This window comes from Grammomys surdaster, unplaced genomic scaffold (assembly GCF_004785775.1).
Source record: "Grammomys surdaster isolate TR1022 unplaced genomic scaffold, NIH_TR_1.0 170, whole genome shotgun sequence".
In the NCBI taxonomy this organism is placed as follows: Eukaryota; Metazoa; Chordata; class Mammalia; order Rodentia; family Muridae; genus Grammomys; species Grammomys surdaster.
In genome coordinates this window covers 18,550,227-18,573,759 of record NW_021604618.1, presented here as the reverse complement: position 1 = coordinate 18,573,759, position 23,533 = coordinate 18,550,227, and the positions used below count along the sequence as shown (strand labels likewise).

Sequence of the window (23,533 nt, the reverse complement as noted above, 5' to 3'; positions counted from 1 at the left end):
AGTGACATGAAACAGGCATATAAAGATAAACGGAGACAAGCTAATCTAAGATGGTTTTGCACAGCAAAGGAAACAACCTGCAGGATTAAGAGAATATATCTGAAAATTCATTATCCAGCAAGGGGTTAGTATGCAGAATATATAAGGAACCTTAAATGTGTAGCATAAAACAACAGGGACTGGAGAGATGTCTCAGTGCTCAGGAACACTGATTGCTCTTCTAGAGGACCCTTGTTCAATTTCCAGCACCCAAACTGCTAATAATAACCACTTGAAACTCTAATTCCAGGGGACTCTGACAGCCTCTTCTGGCATATCTGGGCACTAGGCATGCAAATAGTACACAGACATACATGCAGGCAAAATACTAACGCATATGGAGAAAAATTATATGATAGCAAACACCTTTAGTTCCATCACTCTGAAGTCAGAAGCAGGCAGATCTCTGTGAGTTAGAGACCAGTCTTATCTACATAGTGAGTTCCAGGACAGTTAGAGCTATTTAGAGAGACTTTGTCTAAGATAGATAGTTAGATAGATAGATAGATAGATAGATAGATAGATAGATAGATAGATAGATAGATAGATAGATGAATAAACATACAAACTAGTTAAAGATGAGCCAAAGATCTGAATAGAAAGTTCTCAAAATATATCACATATATGGTCAAAATGTATATGAAAAAAATGCTAAATATCATCAATCTTCAAAGAAATGAACATTAAAACTACAATGAGATATAATATTCCAGTTAGAACACCTGTCATCAAAAAGACAGAACAAGAGCAAACATTCATAGTATGCAAAGCTGCACTGAGAAATCATGAATTATTAAATGAAAGTCTCAGTGTCAGGCAATGGATGACTTCATATGAGGTCTCTATTGGTCAGGGAGATTCCATAAGTCTCCAAAGCAAAATAGAATACTACCCATCAGAACTAGACTGTGTTGCTGAAGGCCTCACATAGTTTCACTGCAGGGCATAAAGAAATCAACCTTAAACTGACTAAGAAACTCTTTTCCTTTGGCAGGCTTTCATAGTCCTGAAAGATCTATGCAGGCCACTGGGAGAATGAAAACACCAATGATCTTATCCAGCGCTGAACCCTGTGTACTGCAATACTGACTGACTTCTTAGGGATGATTCATACACTACTACAATAGTGGCATGATTGTTATGGTGTAACCAACAACTTTCTGATTGTATTTGAGGCCTGTGTTCTACACAAAGAAATGTAAGGCTGTTACTATAAACCTGGTCAAAAGCCCACAGCTGGAGTGGTTGCAGGTACCAAGAGGGAATCTATTGTTGCTTTGCTAAGTTGTCCTGTTGTCAAAATAGAAGCTGGACTGCTCTCAATCTTACGGAGAGAAGCTTCTCTTCCAGTGGGCTAGTGGTCAATGCAGAGACTCGTAACTGGTCAAAATGCTAAGAATAAGTGACTAAGCGTTCAGCCCTAAGAGAGATTCCTATATCAGCACCCCTACACATATACATATATCAAAAGCCTAGAGAACATTTGAGACGAGGGGATAGAGAGAATGTAGAATCAGGGGATGGAGAAGGTGCCATGAAATGCTCTCTTCTGTATTTGACATGACTATTGCACTCATGAAATCACAGCAGCTGTGGAGAACCTCACAAAATCAAACCAGTCGAAATTTCAGCACATATGTTAGGGAGGCTCACGACTTGCCACTCCTAGCTGGCAGCTGTTGAGAGCTAATGGCTGCTGTGGGAAAGACAGTCTTTTCTCATTGGTAATGTGATCATGGGTAGGCTGCCTATGTTCCAGTAGATGGCCCTATATCCATAGGCAGCACTAATTGAATTCAGTAAACTATGAGAGACAGAGTGACGAGAGAGAGAGAGAAAGAGAGAGAGAGAGAGAGAGAGAGAGAGGAGAAAAAAGAGAGGAGAGAGGGAAACGAAGGAAGGAAGGAAGGAAGGAAGGAAGGAAGGAAGGAAGGAAGGAAGGAAGGAAGGAAGGAAGGGAGAGAGAGAGAGAGAGAGAAAGAAAGAAAGAAAGAAAGAAAGAAAGAAAGAAAGAAAGAAAGAAAGAAAGAAAGAACAGAGAAAAGGAAAGATGCAGTTGGGAGAGAGAATGTTGGGGGAACTCTACAGGGAGTTTAGATGAGGAAGTGGGGGACATGATCAAAATACAGTATTCACTTCTACAAAAGTTTCAAATAATAAGTTTAATATTATTAAGAGTTTGGCAAGGTGGTATGCTCCTTTTAATCCTAGCTGTAAGGAGGCAGAAACAGGCATATCTCAGATTTCATGCAATTGCACCGCTAGGCATCTATCCAAAAGAAAGTAAATCATTTTATCAAAGCCATTGGGTTTCTACACTCCCTTATTTACTGTAGTACTATTTACAATTTCCTGTTGTCAAGCCAACCAATGTGAACATTGATGTATGGATGAACGAAGAAAATAGAGAACACTATGAAGTGGTGTGTGAGCATGCATGCATGCGTGCGTGCATGCGTGCGTGCGTGTGTGTGTGTGCGTGTGTGTGTATGTGCAAATATTATGCCACCATAAGAGAAAAGTAAAATTTTTCCATTTGTAAAAACATATAGGGAACTGGAGGTCATTATATTAAATGAAACAAGCCAGATGCAAATCAATAAATATTACATGGTGTGAAAATGAAAAGCTGGTCTCGATCAAGAGTAGAGAGGAATAGTAATCTCTGGAAAATGGAGAGAGCAGAGGGAGAGGCTCTGGAAAGAAATCTGAGAAAACCAAAGTGAAGTGGGATTCTGCTTGAGCAAAACTTCCTCTCATAAAACAACCTCCAGAAAAACATCACATGACACAACTGGGTTTCCAACAAAACTGGAAATTCCCACTTTGCACAGCATGGTTAGATACGTGGAACTCATCCTGGTTGTCTGTAGCACAAGAGGGTAAACTATGGCTTTCAGCAATCTGTGATACATTTCAAAGCAGCTAGAAGAATATGAAAGTTTTAGCATTCAGAAATGATTAATATTTGATGATATGGAAGTGCTGTCTGCCCTGATTTGACCATCGAATCTTGTAGATATATATATTAAATCACAGTACTGAATCCCATAAAGATGTACAAGTGTTAAGCCTCAATTTGAAGGAAAGAGCTTGGGTGACTTACAAAAAAAAATTACAAACAACTGTGTTCAGACCGGGGACCTGCATCCAGGTCACACTCGAGTCCTCTTAGTTCCTCCAGATTTTTTTGTTCTGAGATTCCAAAAACCCTCAGAAGGGACAGATTCTTTCAGCCTAGAAGGTGTTTGGATGAGACGGAGGTGTGAAGTGTGCCTTGCATACCTTGGAATAGCTAGTGGTCTGTGTGAACAGTTTTCCCATGCCAGAGCTGTGGCTTGACACTTGGTTTGACTTATAGTTTCAAATGGGATGCTCATGGGGATGAAGGGAGGAAACTATGTTTTTCTATTTAATTTTTTCAAATCTTCCTTCAACAGTGATCTCTAAATTAAGAGCTTTTAATTTGGAGAACAACTTTCCCGCTTATGTAACAGTATATAACTCTTATTTGAGGGCGTGCTTTCTGCCATTTTAATTACTCATGGTAACCACAGTCCCAGGACATGAAATGAGAAAGTCAGGAGCTAAATGATTCGTAAGTTTTAAGAAGTTTTGCTACAGCATATTTTTTTTTTATAATTTCTCTCTTTTGCTATTGCTGTCACTGCCTATCAGTGTTTGGTTTATAAATTAATCTTTATCATAGATAAGTATGTAGAAGAAACAGCACATCAAGCAGAGTTCAGCACTGTCCTTGGCTTCAGACATCCACAGGGCATCTTGGAATGTGTCCTATGACCAAGGGGTTACAGCATGGCTTTGTTCTCTATTGGGATGGGGATGGTGTGGGTACACTAGATTAGAAAGCAGGCCAAGAGTATGATTATGTGTTCAAGGAGACTGAGGAAGAAATGGAAAGAATGCAAGATGTTCAACTGCAATGAAACCAGAAATGACTTCCGAGCAAATTCTTCAACATCCCTATGAAAGCTGTTAAGAAAAGGAAATTCTCAGAATAAGTAATCATACCTTGTTAATTACTCTTCATGTGAGAATTAAATTTGCTGACGAGGAAAGACTTAATAATTATCTGAGGTCAAGGGGCTCATCCCCTATCTATCTGTTTCTCTGTCAAATAGAAATAAAAAGTCCCACTGAGTTCTCTTAGTCACGGGAAACTTCCAGTACAAGCACTTTCTGACCCACAGACAGGTTGTGGTTTGGTTCAGTCTGGAATGTGACACAAATCTTCTAAAAGCCCAAGTGCAGCTAGGGTTTTATTAGCCTTTTGACCAGTTCAACTCAGAATCCAGCTCAGCAAGACTTACAAACATATTCCCCTGTAGGGATCACAACAAGCACTAAGACTGGGGACTACTAGCTATCTGCCCAGGTCAGTACTTGAGCTTGGCTTGTTCTGGCTACCTCTGAGTGGCTATAACCCAGCATCACGGATGGGTCTGAACCAAGGGTGGCCATGAAAACCAGGGCTAGGATGATTAATGACCCACCTTGAACTCCTATCCTGTCTCCGGTTTGTTCTTAGGTCAGAATGGAGATAAACAGTTCGAGAGTTACACTTTCATTTGATTGTCTCAAATACTTTCAAATTTTGGCAAAATATATGCCCACAAGTAACAAGATACTTTGAATTAGCAGGGTAATTTATACTCCTTCTCCAAGAGTATCTCCATAGGTAGGTCAGGCCAAATAGAAATCTAAGGAGTTGACATTTCTGTTGTAACTAGTTGGTCAGTATAGAACTGAGGAATTGGCTCCTTGGCAGAAATCTCTCCAAACCCTGCCCACAGGACATCTTTTTCTCAGAACAGTGAGCTTCCTGCCATTGAATCCTAGCTAGGCAAGATTTTACAAATCGTTTGAAAATACTCCATAGCTTCTGCAGGTCTTGGAGTCAGTGAAAATGGGCTTGGGGTGGAATAGGTGAATTTTAGGTATCTGTGGAGAACTCCTGCCAAGAAATCTCTACTTCAATCCTAGGATTGAGGGAGCCAGAGAGGTCAAGGACATCACAAGAAAACCTAGGGAGTCACCTAAACTGGGCCCATGAGGGCTCACAGAAACTGAACCACCAACCAAAGAGCATGGAGGGGTTGGACCTAGGACCTCTACACAGTTGTAAAAGACATGCAGCTATGTCTTCCCATGGGTCCTCTAACAATTAGAGTGGGTTAGTTTTTTTGTTTGTTTTTTTGTTGGTTGGTTGGTTGGTTGGGTTGTTTTTTTTTTTTTTTTTTTTTTTCTGGCTCTGTTGCCTGTCATTGGATCTCCTTTCCCTAGCTGGACTACATTATTGTGCCAGCCTCAGTGGGAGAGGATGTGCTTATTCCTGCTGTGACTTGCTGTCCCAGAGCCAGTTGGTACCCATGGGGGACTTCCCCTACTTGGAGGAGAGGGGGGAATAGGAGAAGAGGTTTGTGAGGGTGCAACTGGAAGGAGAGAAGGTGAGGAGTTATGATCAGGGACTAAAGTGAATACATAAACGAATGAATGAATGAATGAATGAATGAATGAATGGGAGAAAGAGGGAGGGGGAGGGGGAGGGGGAGGGGGCGGGAAGGGGGGGGAGGGAGGGAAGGGAGGGAGAGAGAGAGAGAGAGAGAGAGAGAGAGAGAGAGAGAGAGATTGAGATTCCTATTTCAAACAGGCCCTGTGTGTGTGAAAGTCAGTTGCTGTTGGAGAGCGTAGAAGGGGGAGGTGATCAACTTGAACTCACAAGGATGAAGAACTGCAAACTTACCCAAATTAGCTTTTATTTAGTAATTTGCTTCCTTGTTTCTTCAAATTTGAGGAAGGCGTGGATAACTTAGAGGCAAAAAAGTAATGTCTAATACACACCCTTTAGGGTAACCGGATGTAATGTGATACAGTGTGGTATGGGGTGTGTGTGTGTGTGTGTGTGTGTGTGTTTGGGGGGGTCCTTGGCCCTTAGGCTCTTGTTGTTGCTTTGTTTACACGAAGTTTACCTGGAGGAGCTGAGAGAATCACAGTAAAGACGGAGGCGATTATTTTAATTTCGAAAAATAAAAGTAACGCGTTCTCTTTAGGGTCGGTCAATCCTGTCTGCAGACTTAGAAATGAAAGCGCTCGGGAGAGGAAGGAGGGGGAGGACCGGCAGCAGTGGGGATCCTTGTCGGTAACCGAAGGGGCTCTGGTGAATTTCAGGTTCGGATTAGTGACAACTCAGAAGTCTCGGCGGCGTGTGGGGGAGGGAAGTTTGCCAAGGTCTCTGAACTCGCAGGAGAGCAGCCTCCGGAGGCGCCGGGCGGCGCTGGGCGTACCCGAAGCCCCTGTTCTGGCCAAGACAACAGCGCGGTCTCACCCCGCCTCTAGCCTGACTTTGTCAGCTATCATAAAATGGGAATTGATCATTCGAGCCACCATTGATTAGGGAAGAATGCTTACTGCAGCAGCAGGGGAAAGGTTAAGAGGAAATTGACCTTCTCCGTAGGTGACATAAAGTCATTAGGTAAATGAGATATTCACACTGGAGTTTTAAAAGGTCATGCTCAATTTTTATTTGCAGCCTGAAAAGTCAAGCTGGAGCTCCGGCTTAGGGTAGGGACTTCCACTCCTAGGGACCCGGGCACCGGTCAGAATGAAGTCCTGCTGCGCCGGCCGGAGGCGAAAGTGGGATGTGGATTGTAGTCTGGAAGAATCCGGCTGGACTCCGAGCGGGCCCTTGCGGCCCCAGCTTTGGACCTGCTGCTCCACCCAAGCACGTTCCTGAGTGTGAGTGCGCGTGTCCTTCCAGTTCCCTGATGCGCGCCCGCGGCCCAGTATTCCCACCGCCACAGCTTGCAAAAGGATCTCTGGCCAAAGTCGACCTCTTAACACCAGCAACATCTCCCTTCCCTCGCCCACCACGACTCTTACACAGTGAAAGCGTTTTGTTGTTGTTGTTGTTGTTGTTGTTGTTGTTGTTGTTGTAAAGGAGTGAGTGAGAGACATTATGCACATATTTATCTATCTAATTATAGGAATTAATCCTCTTATGACTAAAAGGTAACGTGGAAGGACGTCCTTTTGATGTGGAAAAGCACCATTTGTGACTCACATTCAGACTGATTAAGGAATAATTGTTGTTAAACGCTTTGCAAGAGGAAAGTGTTTAATTGAGGGGCATTCGTAATTTTACGGCTTAGTGCAAAATTAAACGTAATTAAAAACTCAGAAATTCCAACTGATTTTCCAATTATTTTTATTGTCTGAGCTAATTGTTACACAAGGGTATCACTTCTTCCCAAAGGCATTGGGAGAGAGAGATGGGAGGTGGGAGGCAATCATACCTTGTTCAAATATTCTCCAACTAGAGAGTTCAGCGTCCAGAAAGACCTCCTGGGTTGCTCCATACCTCCCCTACCCCCGCCTGGGGTCCGGGGCAGCTCCCCGCCCTCCCTTGGCAATTAAGCATTGCAGCCACTCTCCCCTCGCTCCGAGTTCCGCCAACACCTTGGGAAGTGAGAAAGTGATGGCAGCTCTCTTCTGCAGATCATTACGGCAAACCTGGGAGTATCTGGAGAAGGCCGATGACTATCTTCAAGTAACACTTGTCATACATAGCCAAGAGATTTTTTTTTTTTTTAAGAAAATGAGTAAACACAGCTCTCTGGGGGCGATCCCTCCACGCCCTTGCCTTTGAGAGTGCGTTGAGGGGGGAGGAGGTAACCCACAAACATAACTACAAGACATTTATACACGCGTGCACGACGACCTACAGACACAAGCAGCAAACTTCTGCCTTGCAATTTACTTACTTACTTACTTACTTACTTATGTATTTGAGGCAAAGATGAGCATAGAAGCGCTCAGACTTTCTTTCTTTCTTTCTTTCTTTCTCTTTCTTTCTTTCTTTCTTTCTTTCTTTCTTTCTTTCTTTCTTTCTTTCTTTTCTTTCCTTTTTCAAAATGCTGGGGCTGACGGCACGTAGCCAAACCATCTTTGTATGTGTAGCTTCTTTGAATGTCCAAACAGACCTATTTAAATACATTAAAAGGATAATGAAAAGCGCTTTAGGCTTACAAAAACAACACCACCTCCTTATAGTTTGTACAGAAACGTCCTGCCCTTCCTACTAGATTTTGCTAGAATCATGGGGTGGCATGTATAAAGCTTAAGATTAGACAGAATGTGAATTTATACATTTCAGTTAGTCTTAGAGTAATTGAACAGAGCAATGAAATGTTTGTGTTTCAATGAGAGAGTTTAATTTCTCTGGCATTTTTAGGATATGGACAATCAAATTCACCCTATCTGCCTTTCTAATGCCCCACCCCATAAGATCAATGAGTGCCTCTGATCTGTCGTGCTGCGTGAAAATGGGTAGAATTAAAACTGTCAGTTCTGCTTGCAACCTGTGTCTTTCGATGGAGTTCAAAAGCTTTTAAAGGTAAAACGTGCCGATCACTTATGTGTATTATTTCCTCTCCTACCATCGCAGCTTTTAAGTGAAAAAAAAATAAAGAAAAGGTATTTTTACTCCCACATTCATTTTTCTTGGGAAGATTTCAGTCTTTCAGGTAATTTGAGGGTGGTCCCTGATGTCCAGGCTTGGTGGAGTCTGGGTTTACCTGAGTGTGGCCAAGAGAGTAGAGTTGAATCTGTTTTATCCAGTGGTCCTACCCAAACGCTGTACCTCTTAGCTGGAATGCGGCATTTGTATTGCTCCAGTGCTCACTTGGAGAAGAGCATAGTTGGGCAAAAAAGAAAGAAGTGCCCCTTCCAAGGTTAAAAATGTGAAAAGGACATAATCCATCCTGGAAATGTGAGGTAAAGAAGCTGTACTCACTTTAGCTTAGGCAAAGATTGCAGAATCCTTTGAAAAAACTGACAGGGATTTTCCAGAGACGGGGTGGGGTGGGGGGAATCCTAGGGTGGGCATTTTATGCAAATGAGCAAATTTGAAATGTAGTACAAATCCGGTATAGTAAAACTGACAGTTCTGACAGTATTGACAACATAAATATATGTTTGAACACTGCACTTTCAGACACTTAACCGATGAAGCAATAAAAAAAATTCGACTACAATATTTCAAATAATCGACATTGATGTTTTGATACATCATTTTTATCCTCTGAATCGATCTATCACTCTCAGGCTGGTCAATTTTAAGTAAAAATGGGCAGCAATTATTTGCACTTTGACTAACGATGACCTACTAACAATCTTCAATTAATTACACCCAACCTGTGCTTTCTTCCCTCAAAAGTGGGGGTGGGTGGGACAAACTCTTGAGGAGTAGAACTGGAAGTGGGGCACCCTTTCTGCTCCTTTCCACTCTGTTTTGTCATTTGTGTATAAAGAAGTCCAGACTTGAGCCTCGTTCTTTGGTTCAGAACACAGAGGCAAAGTTTCTCACACCTGCACTACACACCTTCTAGGTTAGGAGATTTGGCCTCGTTTCTACTTTGAAACAGTTCCTAACCCGCCTCCTGGCCAGGTGAGTAAGTGGAAGGAAGACATTTGCTTAAAGCAAAAATTGGAGGTTTCTCTCAGGCTGAGTGTGAGGGAAAGGGAGGGGGGAAAAGATGAGAGGGAGGAAGAGGGTAAACAGAAAGAGGGAAGGAAGGGAGGAATGGAGGAGAGAGGGTGGGAGAGAGGGAAGAGAAACAGGGAAGGAGGGAAGTAGTAAGAGGGAGAGAGGAGGAAGAGAAGGGAGAGGGAGAGGAAAAAAAGAACATGAATGAATACAACAGCCTAGTGGTGAGCCACCCAGCAGGGTTGACTGTCTTCGTCTCGCTCTCCTATAACCTCTGCCCACACCACTAAGCGTTTATCAGTACAGGAAGATGCCTGTAGCTGCGGTTTAGCACCATTGGCTAGTCGAACGTTGTGTGTTGATTCGCTATGTGGATTTTCTAGGGGCCTTTCCTATTCCCACTTTGACATTTGTCTCTAAATTGTGTGTGTGTGTGTGTGTGTGTGTGTGTGTGTGTGTGTGTGTGTGTGTTTGGTGGGAGTTCTGGAAGTAAATCTGGAAAACTGAGAACGAAAATGGACAGGCACCTTGGACGTAGACTGCAGACTGAGACGGATCCTTGGAAACCTAGATCCCCCGGGGCTGAGAGCACGTGTTCACCGGTGTTCTATTCCTCTACAAAAACCTCTGTCCCCCTGCTGTGCTGTACTATCCCCCAGAAGCCGCCTTCCTCTCACAGGGGGCGTCCTGGCCTTCAGACCTCAAACTTAAATATGCTGTGCTCGCCGGGAATTCCAGTGTCTTGTCTTTCCAGCAAACTTCCTAATTGTTAAGCCCCTTCAAAAACACCACCCGCGGAGATCGTGGGGCTTGTCAACACTTTAACACCGCTAAGGTGCTCAAAAAAGGGAGAAGATGAGTGAGAGCCATGCTGGATCAGGACTGGAAAGCCTGCATGATCTGGGTGGCCCGACTGCCATCTAGTTACAACTGGCCGGTGCGGGGTACCCTGTCTGCACTGGAAACTGTAGTAAAGATTAGAAAGGGGGCAGAGTGGAAAAGAAGGGGGCAGAGGGGAACTGGAAATAGGATTCAGAGAGAAAAAAATGACAAGAGATAGAGGAAGAGGAAAAGGAAAAGGAAGTGAGGAAGGGCGTGGGAAGGAGAAACTGACAGCGCCACAGTGCACGGAGCATTTGGAGCCCCGCCAGATAGCGCTAGAGGGCTATTTATTGAAACCCGTTCTTTCCGCGCCATAGGGAAACAGCTAAAATGAGAAGAAATCAAACAGGGCAAAAGCAAAATGCAACAATTCCACTACATCTTTTATTATTTTTTTAACTGTCCATGATTTGATCGTATTTTCAGGGAGAAAAGTCTATGATAGAACACTAAGGTGTGAAAAACAAAAACAAATAAATAAAAATAAACACAAAGCAAAAGCAAAAAACCAGTAAGGTGGTCGTGGTAGTGGCGTGAGGACAGCCCCCCCCCCCCGCCTCTGTAGATACCATCTAGAAAGAGCACGAACCGAAGTAAGAGGTAAGGAAGAGTGAGCAGAATTCCTTCTGGTGTAACTTTTTAGTTATACTGCTGAGAAGGTCAAAAACAGTTCACAAGGATGAGCTGAGGTTTACGGAGAAGCGATGTTTGAAAAGTAATAAATGGCTCCAAGGGCTGGAGTGTGGGACAAACACGTTAATAGAAATGCCAAATAAAATATATATCAAAAATTCCAACTGTCAGCCAGCAGGACCAGGGCAGAAGACAACCCAAGTCCTGAGCCTTTGTCCCAGTAACACAAGGCTCAGGACGGTTTCTGCAAGGCCACAGCACCCTTGGAGAACAATTTACAAACCCCCGGGAAGCCTGAAGAAAGGAAAAGGACTTTAAAAACTCACCTTCCTTTAGAACCCAAAGGAAAGTAGTACAGATGTAAATGGAAAACCTGGGAGCAGAGGCAGACATGGAAAGAGAAAGACCAAGCAGATGGGGTGTTTTGGAGGTCCCCCCTTGCTAGATTCACTAATTCAAGGAAATAAATGTCCTTTGTTCCTAATGATACTTTACTTTTAAGTATCAACTTTGTTTTCTTAAAAATCCTGACATTTCCTATGTCTACCCTCCCATTTTATCACGGAGCTTTCCTTTGACCCAATGAAACCCCTCTTAAATCAAAGGAGTAAGTTATCTTTCATTAAACTGAGGAACAGAACCTCCCCAATTCAAACATAACCTCAGCTTTTTTTCTTAAATAAAAGTCTCCTTGATACGAAATATTCCAAATCAAAACATTAACTAAAGTTACAAACAAGATTAAGGCTGGATTTACTCGCTCTGGTAATAAAGCATCGATTGTTCTAACTGTTGTAAAGAAGACAAAAGGGATTTAAATCTAGTGATTTTAATACACAGATTAACACTTCAGGACCTCACAGTTCTGAGGAATTTAGAGTTATCTATGCAGAGGATCTGGATATTGGGGGGGGGATATAAAAAGAACAGCCACAATTACTACCTCAAGGAGGCTGAACTAGTTCAGCTAAAATAAAGTTCGAGTTTATAAATGCTACTTCAAATTAACTCCCCTCCCAAAAGCCAATGCCGTTGGACTACAGAACTAGGGGGGGTTACATTATTCCCTTAAATCCTTAATGTTACCTATAGTAACATTCCACAAGGGATCAAAAGAAGAAAGGAAGAAATAGAAAGGAGTGCTTTTCAGAAGTCTAGGAGATGCTTCAATAAGAAAGGGGTGATTAAAAACAGACTCTTAAATTTGAGAGGCCCAATTCTCTTTCTCATTCACCCCCCTTTGGTACCCCCCTTTCACCTCCTTTTTAATTCAATGTTCCCACCCCCTACTCCAGAGCTAAGTAGCTAATTTAAGATTGTGAAGAAATAGGTTTTACCAACCATATTTGTTCTGGGGCACTTGTAAAACGCGATTTGTAGAGAGTCTTTAGCCTTCCAATTGTCTTTGAATTGTTTTTACTGAAACAGATCTTTTGCAGTTAATGAGTCCCCACACAGCTGGACAGCTCCTCACGGACACTGAGAACTCTAACCCCAAAATGACCCCAATTTGACACCGCAAGATGAAATTTTACCGCCTGTTAAAACCATTTCCAGCCTGGGCAGAAGGAGCTGACTGTTGACTGAGGTGTGTGTGGCGCCTGTGACCCCCATCTCTCGTTTGTCTCTGGGGCTGCCTTACCTATTTCCCTTCACCTCAAATGTGGGAGAGTAAATGAATCCACAAAGGCTGTGGAGTGTGAAGCTCTGGAAACAAGGTGTCCACACACAGAAGGAAAAGAGAAAGTGTGGACACCTCGATGCTGTGCACTGGCTACTACCAGACATGGAAATCAAGAATGGGGAACAGAGGCAGTCCTTAACGACACAAAACCTATGCTGCTGTATTAATAAAATACCACAAGTTGTTGATAATCACAACTTGTGGTATCACAGGACTCAGGACAGAGATCTGGAATCAACTCCAACTTGATCCCCTGTGCAATGCACTGCAGTGGTAGATTTTAAAGCTAACATTTAAACTAACAGCTTCATCAATAGCATACATCTGTGTAACAAATCTTTTCAGTTACTAGGAAAGCAGCATCTCCTTTCAGATAAAGTGAATTTCAAAGCCAAAAAGACTTCACCAGCATGCTATTTTTCAACCACCTCACACTTCTTAACTCTTCTTAAGTCTTCCTAAAAAGTATTGCTTTTCTCTTTGAGAATATCTTAAAATGTCCTTTCTTTCTGCCCCTTACATCTAACCAAATTGTCCTCTTGTTTGGTTTAATGCACTTGCCAAAATTCATAAGAAGTTACATGGTGAAGGAGAGGAAGAGGTTCACGTTAAAACTCTTTCTGCAATGCCCACAGTATAAAGCAGAGTTCCCACTTTTCTTTTTTTGTAAAACCCCAAATTGCTACCCTTAGTCAAGCCATCATTTCCTTAACGATTGCTTTAGAATATAGAAATAATCAATCTGGATTTTTACTCAGGGAGAAACTTTATTAATCCTGCTTTTTTCTTAATACTAATGAAGTTTTACTGAATAAAGGCTACCGGCAAACTAAATCGCTTTACCATATCAACAAGGTAGGGGCGCGTAGCGGTGTGGAAAAAAAGCGCTAACTATGTTTAGAGGAGGATGCAGAGGTTTCTCACGGAGTTGTTTTTGACAAAAGAAGCGCTTATCTTGGAACCTGGTGTTCCTTTGAAAAAGAAACTTCCTAACTGGCGTTTATTTAACAAGGATTTTTAAAATAGTAAAAATCCTACTGGCGATAATAAATAGCGAATGTTGAAATTAAGAAGAATTAGAGGGGGTCAAAACTGAGTTTGTAAACTCTGCCAGCCGCGCTGGGCCGACAACTTGGATCCAGTACCATCCACAACTCTGTGAAGCAGAAATCAGTCTGCAGCCAGACCAAATGTTCTCTAATATTCTGTGTGTGTCTCTGTGGTGTCTCTCCTACCTCTCTCCCTCTCTCCCTCTCTGTTTCCCTCCTTTTTACTCTAGGAGGATAAATTGAAGTTTAACTACACCCCCCTCCCAATAAAATTCTGGAGGCCAATTTTTCCTTTTCTTTTTTACTTACCTTTTCTTATCTGTAGACGAGTAACTCAGCATCAAATGAGACGGATATTTGTAGTCTTGAAGTTCTTCTAAGGAGGAAAATAGGGGTAGGGGCGGGGGGAAGGAAAGGACCCTAGAGTCCTTCGGGTTCCTGAGGGGCCCGCTGTCTTAGGTTTGAAGCCGGACAGAAATCCTTGACTGGACTCTGCTCCCAAAAGGTCCCCGAGCCAGCCTTCCCTCCTTTGGCCACTGGAGCCAAACCCGCACGGGCCGCAGCCCCTCTCCCGGCGCGCTCTCCGGGCCTCTGCCAGCCCCTCCACACTGTCTTTATATGTGAGGGCCGATTTCCCGCAGACATCATTGTTATGATGGCTCATTTAATCAAACTGTTTAATTGCTCTGGTAATCACTATCATCATCACAGGTGCTCAATCATTCATCATTTTTGGAGGGCTTTATTGACCTCTGGAGCTCATTCACCAGCCCTAGGAAAACGAGGCCAAATTTCCTCAGACTCCGCATGGAGTCTCGGCATGCAGTAGTTTTAGCTAGCTTGGGATGCTCAGAAGCTTGCGAAGAAACCAGAAAGATGCTAAAGGGGGGGGGGATCTCTCTCTCTCTCTCTCTCTCTCTCTCTCTCTCTCTCTCTCTCTCTCTCTCTCTCTCTGTGTGTGTGTGTGTGTGTGTGTGTATGTGTGTCTCTCTGTCTTTCTGTCTGACACACACACACGCGCGCGCACACACACACCACTTCACTATACCTAACCACTCCCATCCACCACCGCCCCCATGAGAAAGTCCAGTCAAAGGCACCCTTGCAGGAGACGCTGCTTTCTATGTTACAGGATGGGTTCAGAGTTGGGGAGGGAGGCCGCAGTTGAACAGCAGACCCTTACTCTGTTTGCGATTCTCTGGGCCTGGGGCCCGGAACCCAGGGCGAGGGTGAGAAGTTGGGGAGAGGGCGCGCTCCCAGTGCGTGGCTGGGTCGCGCTGCCAGCTGCCTGGTGGCGGCAGGGTGAACCCGGCTACGCGCGCCGGGTGACCAAAGCTCCGCCCCCAGCTCTCGCCTCTCGTTGATTGACGCGCAGCCGCGGGGAAACAGCAGCGCGGAGGTAAAGCCAGCTGGAACTCCGACCAGGGATTGGGCGGGACCCCGGCCAGAACTAGTTTCTACCAAAACCGTGTCGGGTATTTACCTTTCTAACCCTACTCGGTTCCTTTTCCTTTTGGGAAAACTTCTTTAGGAGTCAGTCCCATCGTCCCCATCCAGCGAAATCAGCCCGGTGCAATTAACTCGGCCTTTAGCCCTCCTTACAACCGCTGCGCCCAGGGCAACCACAACAAAGCTGGGTAGCCACCGCCAGCCACTCGCAAGCATCTTCTCTCTCACATGCTTTTTAATCTTTCTCCTCCAGCGCTTCCTAGATCCAAGATTCACTTTAGAGGCGCACACCGGCCGCGCGCACGCGCGCGCGTACACACACACACCACACCACACACGCACGCACACACACACACACACACCGGTAAACAACAAACATCAAACAACTTCCCCTCCGCCAACTCCTACCCCACTAACTTCCACCCTGCTAACTCTTATCCTGCTTTCTCCCTCCAGATTGTGCTCCAGGATCCCTAGACTCTCCACGGTGGTCCACACTGTCTGCAGCGCACCGAAGGACTATGCTCTGAGTTCAGCTGCTCACATCTCGAACTAGAAAAAAATGAATCTTGACAACAAGGGTTCTGCATCTGCACGAGAAAGAAAGTGCCATTTAACAACAACAACAACAAAAACCCTAGCCCGGCGGTGGCGCAGTCGGCGGAGCTTGCTCCTCTAGGTTGTTAGCGGCAGAGTTCGGGACCTAGTAATCCGCCGGCAGAGGAAGGGAGCCACGGAATTAAAAGGAACAAAAGCTAGAACGCCATGCCAAACATCCCCAACGCGACCCAGTTAGGCAGGAGCCAAGAGGAGTGGTGGGGAAATAAACGAGAAGTAAGTTTAAAATAAAAAGATCTGAGGCTGTACCGTACTTTCCCTGTGGCTTTCTGCAGTTTTCCTGTCTGCTCTCTCCCTGTCCTCTTCCACCTCTCTTCCTTCCCTCTCTCCAATCACGCGTGCTCTCTCTCTCTCTCTCTCTCTCTCTCTCTCTCTCTCTCTCTCTCTCTCTTGTCGCTCTCCCTCTTTCCCTCCCTTCCCCCTTTCCCCCTCCCTCATCCCCCCTCCCTCCCCTCTTCCTCTCCCTCCCGCGTCGTCCCCCTGGAGAAGCAGGCTTGCTGATTTGCTCCGGTCCTCTCCGCTCCAGCCTCCCCTCCCCCCGCCCCCCCCCCCCCCCCCGGGGCCGTCCGACCGCACTCGCTGCATATCAGAGGCTCTGCGCTGCGCGCTCCTCCTCGCTCCAGCTCCCCACTCCCGGGATGTGTCTCCGCTGTAGGACGGGCTATGGCCACCACGACTTCCGGGTTCCGTCATTTCGTTCTCCCGCCGCCGACCCGCGCCGCCAAACTGAGGCTCTACTATAAGCCCGGCTGCAGCCAACCTGCCAACACCTACTGACACTCACTCATCTCCCAGAGAGAGAAAGAGAGCGCGAGAGAGCGAGCGCGAGTGAGAGCGAGCGAGAAAGAGAGAGAGGGAAAGACAAAATACCTACCAGAGGGGGGGGGGGAGGAAGTCCAATTTTTGCAAACTATTCATTTTTTTCTTGGTTTTCTCCTTGCTTTCTTTGAACAATACTTTAAAAAGAGAGGATCATATTAGAGCTATTTTGGGGGCAAAGCTAAAAGAGGGGGGAGGGGGGAGGAAAAATTCAAGAAACAGAAACCCCTCGCGGAGTTTTACTGGAAGAAAAAAAAAACGGGTCTGAAAGATTGCTCCTCTTCATCATCATCAACCATCATTCATTCACTACCTTGACATTCCGGGCTTTGATTGACAGCTGGAGTGGCAAAAAGCCATGAAACTCGACAGTTCGGTTACATGTGGGCTGCTGACTGGCCGCTCGTAACCTTCAGTTCGGGGGCTTGACAATTTTTTTCTTTTTCTTTTCTTTCTTTTCTTTTTTTTCAACTGAGAGGAAAAGAAGAGAAAGAGGAGTAAAGGAGGACCGAAGAGGAGGAGGCGGGGAGGGGGAGGAGGAGGTGGAGGAGGAGGAGGAAGATCAGGAGGAGGAGGAGGAAGAAGAGAAAAAAAGAGAAAAAGAAGAAATATCACTGAAAAAAAAATCTTCGTTTTCTTGACTGGGCTTTCCCCAACCCCCCTAAAAATAACGTTGGAAAATTGGGAGAAGTCTCCTTGGTTTGGAAAAAAAAAAGGACTCTTCAGCCTAGCTCACTTTCTTATCCGGACTGGGATATTAAATATACGACACATCCAGGAGTTTATTGGAGCGCAGACTGATGGCGCAAAGGGTAGGTTTAAATCTCCAACACTTACCTAGATATAAATCCTCTCCTACAGGGCCCTGCCCCATGCCTCCTCTCCCTTTGAGCTGGCTGCTGCTGGTTGCTTGATAGTGATGGCGGCCAGTATTTTAAAAAATAGTAGCAAAATTATTCAACGGCTTCTTTCCCCCCTGTGCCTCTGCGTGTGTGAGAGTGTGTGTGCGTGCGTGTGTGCGTGTCTGGGCGCGCGTGTCCCAGCGCTGTGCGAGCGGGCGGGCGGCGAGTGCGTGTGAGTGGTGTGTGTGTGTGTGTATGTGTGTGTGTATGTGTGTGTGTGTGTGTGTACTTGTGTGCAATTGTTACACGCTTTCGCCTCGCTCCAGCTTTTTACCCCGGCAGCGCGATTCCCCGGGTTCTCCTGCTGCCGCCGCTGCGCCTCTTTCGCCGCTGCTCCCGCGGCTCCGGGCGGGCGCGGGCTGCGTAGGAGCCGCCGGCGTGGGGCCGCGCTGCCTAGACTAGCCCCGGCTGCTTGTTTTGTCTCTGAAATTGACAAGGACGCAGGGAATCCGCTGCTAAATAATGTTTCTGGTAACTTTCACGTTATTCCTCCCCACCCTCTGCTCCCAGCCCCCGGGGAGGCACCGACCCCAGTCTTCCCTTGTCCTTGCTGTTCTCGGCCTGATTATTAGCGTTTTTCTTCTCTTTATTTTGTTTCATTTCGCCCTTTGATTTATTGGATCTCCTGGAGGAGGCGAAGGGGGGTAAGGGGTGGGATCCGGGGCTTCCTCCTCTTGCTAACTCCACTTCTCCCTGGGTTGGCTCGCTGGGGTTCTGCAGCCTCCAGCGGGAGCGGGGCCTCCCTGTGCCCCCCGGCGTCCCCAGCCTCTCCGCCTGATCTGCCTTCCCTGAATGCTGCTCTCGGCTCAGACTTTTTCATTTTAAAATTTACAACATCCTCTCCCAACTTTCAGATCTGTTGTTTCTGCTGGTTTGGTTTGTAGTGTGTTTAACTTGTGTCCAGTACTTTTCTTTTTTCTGACTTTGTTTTTAATCTCTCTCTCTCTCTCTCTCTCTCTCTCTCTCTCTCTCTCTCTCTCTCCCTTCGTCTTTACACCCCCCCCCATCTCTATCCCATTACCACTGCTCTGTTCCCTCTTTTCTTTGCTCCGGGTTTCTTTGCTTTCCTGTCTCTGCCCCCCTGGGTTCTCTCTTACTCTCTGTGCCACCGCCCCCTCCTCTTGCCGGGCTCTGACAGTACGATGAGCTGCCCCATTACGGCGGGATGGACGGAGTAGGGGTTCCCGCTTCCATGTACGGAGACCCTCACGCGCCGCGGCCGATCCCCCCGGTTCACCATCTAAACCACGGGCCGCCGCTCCACGCCACGCAGCACTACGGCGCGCACGCCCCGCACCCCAATGTCATGCCAGCCAGCATGGGATCTGCTGTCAACGATGCCTTGAAAAGAGACAAGGACGCGATCTACGGGTAAACCGACCCCCGGACCCAGCTTACTGTGTGTGAGTGTGTGTGAGTGCGTGTGCTTGTCTCTGGTGGTGGTGGTGGTGGTGGTGGTGGTGGTGGTGGTGGTGGTGGTAGGATGGACCAGGGAGGCTAAGTAGGGACTTAATTCTGCATGAGGAGAATGCTTGAAGTAGAGAAAGACAAGAGAGGGAGCCTGCTCTTGAGTCAAAGACCAGAAAAATAGAACCTTCTCTGCTTCCTTGGTTCGGCCTCTCCAGAGCCCACAGTCCTGTGTAAGGACTGAGTCCTTATGTCTTGCTGGCCGGGCCTTCTCCCCAAGGACAAGATTCCTGGCTAAAAGGCTCAGGGCTGGTTGTCTCCCTCTGCCTAACAGAGGCCTTGATTAAGAGGAAAGTTTTCTGTAGCCGAGAAGAAACTTCCAGTTCCCCTTTCTTTCTTCCTTTCTCTCTCTCTTTCTTTCTTTCTTTCTTTCTTTCTTTCTTTCTTTCTTTCTTTCTTTCTTTCTTTCTTTCTTTCTTCCTTTCTTTCTTTTTCTCCCTCCCCTCCCCTTTTTGCTTCCTACTGAGGGCCTGGGAGTCACTAAACGCAGCTTGAGCTGGAATCAGGGCAGCTTCTGTCGGCCAGGAAGTCCTAATCACTCACTTCTTAATTCTCTGTAAATAAAGGGGGCAGACCTTGAAGTGCAGCGGGGTGGAAGAGACTGCCGCTTGCACACACAGCCGTTCTTGGGAGTCAGGGAAATGGCTGGAAATTATTTTATATTCGGAGAGATTGGGGAAGGGTGGGCAAGCACGGTCCAAGCGAGCACTAGCCGTGCTCTTCCGGCTGAGGGTAGGTGGGGAAGGCGGCGGGATGCCGAGGGGAGGGGACAGTGGGTAAACAGCGACTGAGCCTAAAGCCTGAGGCCTCAAGCATCCCGAGGTGTAGCTAAGCCGCCCGGAGGAACACAAAGGGCGTACGCGCCCAGCACTCACACTTCCAAGTTTTGAAACGCGGTTTATTTATTCTTGTGATCTGCAACGCTGAGAGAAATGTGGTCTTTCGAAGGAAGCTCTTTCTTGTTTAACATTCTTAGTATTTTGGTCCTACCACCGGGGCTTTACTGGATGCAGAGCAAACAAGTTTATAAAGCCAAGGGTGGATAAATGAGACGAATGCCTTCTTAAAATCGGGAAATGTCTCTCCGATGTGGTTGTGGGTGAAGTCCTCGGCCGAGTCTGAAACGCCCGTTAGATCAATTCAGATTGGGGGTTGGGGGGAGGGCACTAAATAGTGCTCCCTGTCCTGGTTTGTGTGGCAGGCGTCTCTGGAGTGAGGACTGAGGTCTGGATCTACTCCGAGCTCTAAATTGCCTGGGCTTGTTGCTTATTTCATTACTTCCCAACTGAGTATATGTTTACTTGGCGGGCTAAAGTGGCCGGGGGCTTCTCGGAGCTGATCTGAAAAGACCTGTGAACTCAGGGAAAAGGCCAGGCTGTTTCCTTTCTGTTTGTGGCCCAGGCTTGGCTGATTGAGGGTGTAGTGTGTTGCGTGCCTGTTGTATTAAAGAAGGAATGCAAACCCTCCAAACTTGTTGATTACAGTTCTTGCTCCTTCCCCTCTGCACCCCGTCTCCGTGCGTGTGTCTCTGCGTGGCGCTGCCCGTTAGGCACCCGTTGTTCCCTCTGTTAGCGCTGGTCTTTGAGAAGTGCGAGCTGGCGACCTGCACTCCCCGGGAACCCGGAGTGGCCGGCGGAGACGTCTGTTCCTCTGATTCCTTCAACGAGGACATCGCGGTCTTCGCCAAGCAGGTCCAACCTTCTTGACCCGCTCACCCCACCCCACCCCCAGCAGCCCTTCACTCCCCCACCCCCTTTCTCTGAGTTTGACTTGAAAGCAGAGGAAAAGGCAAGACACCCGATCTGTTCCTCTGGCCCACTCGGCGCTCTGAGCCTCCTCCCCATCCCTCAGCCTGGAGGCGAATTGGAAAGGGAGATAAATATGGGTGTTTGTTTTTCCCCCCAGCCAGGAATACAGGGGCTCGACCCTCGAATTAAAGTTGACCTGCTCCTAATCTGGGGCTTGGCCTTTTCCCCGCCTGAAGCTACTTGAACAAGAATTGGGGAGAGGGGCTGGGGAGGGACCTGGGAGTGCCCGGGAGCAAAGGAAGCGGGCGCCTAGCAGTGAGGTCTACACGGGCACCGAGGTGCTGGAAGTGGGGAGACCCAGCCTCTGGCCCGGCTGCAGAAGCCGGTAGTGAAGATCTGCGAGCCGCCTTGCCTACCCCGCTACAACTGGAGTAGGATACAGCTCTCCCCACCGGGTCAGGATCATAAGGCCCTGCTGTTTGTCCATCAACCCTACTCACTTAAGACACCAATCTGTTTCTTGGATTTTACCAAAGCCCCTGTCCTCTCTTCTGCCCCTGCCCTTCCAGAGTACCGGGTCCCACAAACCAGTTAGTGGCCGACAGGGTTTTCTATTTTTAAATTGGCTGAAGATTCATTTTGACTTTCCCTGCTTCCCATAGGTTCGTGCCGAAAAGCCTCTTTTTTCCTCAAATCCAGAGCTGGATAATTTGGTAAGGCTCACTGTTACTTGCTTGTCCCCAGCCTCAGGCCCCGTCTCAAGCTCAGAGTCACCCGTTTGCTTCTAGAGCTTCATGGAGTTCCAGCAGAGCCCTCCTAGGGAAACACAGGGGAAGAAACCTATTTAGAGCCCCTGCGTGGAAGGCGAGCCAGGGGCGGTGTGGACCTCAGGGGATAAGAAGCCCACCGAGGCAGCGCCGGCGCCGCGGCGCCGAGCCGAGTAGGGATGCTTCCCAGGTCTCAGCTACGGGAGTAATTTCCTCTGCGAGCCAGGGCAAGCAGTGTAGCCCCGGGCTGCTGCCCTGAAGGAAGTAACTGCTCCGGCAGCGGAGGGCGGGCTAAGAGTGGGTTAGGGGTGAGGGGCTATCCTGCGCAGGCCACTTTTAGGTGCAATTCTTTTGCTAATTTGCAGGATTTCAATATTAAAAGTACTTAAATCCTCTTTCAAAGGCCCTGCCTCTCCATTCATCTGGAGTATTTCCTTCTTCTGAGAGGAGGCTTGCTCTCCGTCTGCGGTTCCAAAAAAGCTTTTCTGTCCAAAGAAACTGCTCTCCTCTCCTCTCCTCCCTTCCCTTCCCTTCTTTCCTCTTATTTTTTCTTCTATTATTTCTCACCCCCCCCCTCCAATTTGACCTGAGGTGGAAGGTAGGAGGAGACAATAAAAGAGAAATGGGGTGGAGTAAGACCTGGTGGGAGAACCAAGCTTTACCAACAGCTCACTGTGATGGTTAGGGGAAAAAATCATGCTAAAGCCACCCAGTCTACTAATTCCCACCACTGTAGCCAGTGAGGCAGAGATGATCAGGAATAATTTGGTTTTCTTATTTCTTGATGTGTGGGTTTGCCCAGCCACCTGCTGGTTTCTTCTTTCTTACCCAATTCCCTCAGCACACTGCCCTTCACACACACACACACACACCACACACACCACACACCTTGCATGTGTAAGAACCCTAACTCCATCCTTTTAAATTTCCCTTTCAGATGATACAAGCAATACAAGTACTAAGGTTTCATCTTCTGGAGTTAGAAAAGGTAAGCAGGAAACAACAGTCTGCATTTTGATTCTCAGCTAGGTGACTGGGAATGCTACAAGCCTCCAGGATGAGGGATTACACATCTGGAGATGTTGATCACCTTTTTATTTCCCTCCTTTATAGACTTCTCAACCCAGGAACTCAGAGGCTACGGGAATCAGGGCAGCCCTGACTTTTAAAGCTCCCACCCCCAGGCACTCAGGATTATTTGAAGTACAGCAAGAGCCATTTGTGTTGCTGGACACATTGTCTACTTGTGTCTCTATTAGCTCAGCTTATCATGGGCCCAAAATTCTTTCTGGGTGCAAGCAAAGAGAAGAGTCCTCTCTGGGGTGTCTTTGCATTGTTACATAGATCAATCATTCTCTTGGAAACATACACAACGGAATCACAAATGTCCCCAGTTCTAGTGTTTAAATGCCTCTGAGTTACTGTCAAATCACACTTTCATCTCTGCTCTCCCAGTGTGAACCCAGTTACTTCCAGTTTAGTTTCTTTCTTTCTTGTAACTTGTTGCTCAGGGGAGTCTCTGGAGGATAATATCTATTACCACAATTGCCCTATTGTTTCCTTGCCTTTAACTCTTACACCCCTTAATTAGAGTTATTTTGGAAGACATCACATTGTTGCTCTCTACAAATGTAACCTTGCAACCTGATATTCTTCCTCTTTAAAAAATGAAACATATAAAGACAACCTGAGCTGAGCCCTTGCCATGACCCTCCTCCTAGGTCCACGAACTGTGTGATAACTTCTGCCACCGGTACATTAGCTGTTTGAAGGGGAAAATGCCCATTGACCTCGTGATTGATGAGAGAGACGGAAGCTCCAAGTCAGATCATGAAGAACTTTCAGGCTCCTCCACAAATCTCGCCGACCACGTAAGTCTGCAGAGCCCGTGGAGTTCTCTAAAGGCCACTGGGCAAAGCATTTTTCTAAAACCTTGTGGTACTGAGTTTTGTTTTTAAATTGTTTAGTTGC

General features: G+C 46.5%; 1 protein-coding gene across 7 annotated transcripts in view; it reads left to right on the top strand.

Moving 5' to 3' along the window:
• Window positions 1–14,868: 14,868 nt before the first annotated feature.
• The window catches only part of Meis2 (Meis homeobox 2), a 203,723-nt gene continuing 195,058 nt past the window's right edge, over window positions 14,869–23,533 (top strand). For 4 of the 7 annotated variants that reach the window (XM_028766854.1, XM_028766857.1, XM_028766853.1 and 1 more), the window contains exons 1-6: window positions 17,226–17,490; window positions 18,719–18,951; window positions 20,597–20,738; window positions 21,458–21,508; window positions 22,500–22,550; window positions 23,284–23,433. In XM_028766854.1, coding sequence (XP_028622687.1) covers window positions 17,479–17,490; window positions 18,719–18,951; window positions 20,597–20,738; window positions 21,458–21,508; window positions 22,500–22,550; window positions 23,284–23,433 — 639 coding nt within the window. In that variant the 5' untranslated portion in view covers window positions 17,226–17,478. Of the gene's footprint in view, window positions 15,192–15,697; window positions 16,076–17,225; window positions 17,491–18,008; window positions 18,052–18,718; window positions 18,952–20,596; window positions 20,739–21,457; window positions 21,509–22,499; window positions 22,551–23,283; window positions 23,434–23,533 lie in introns of those variants that run through there. The other 3 variants (XM_028766859.1, XM_028766858.1, XM_028766855.1) reach the window with 2 other exon arrangements.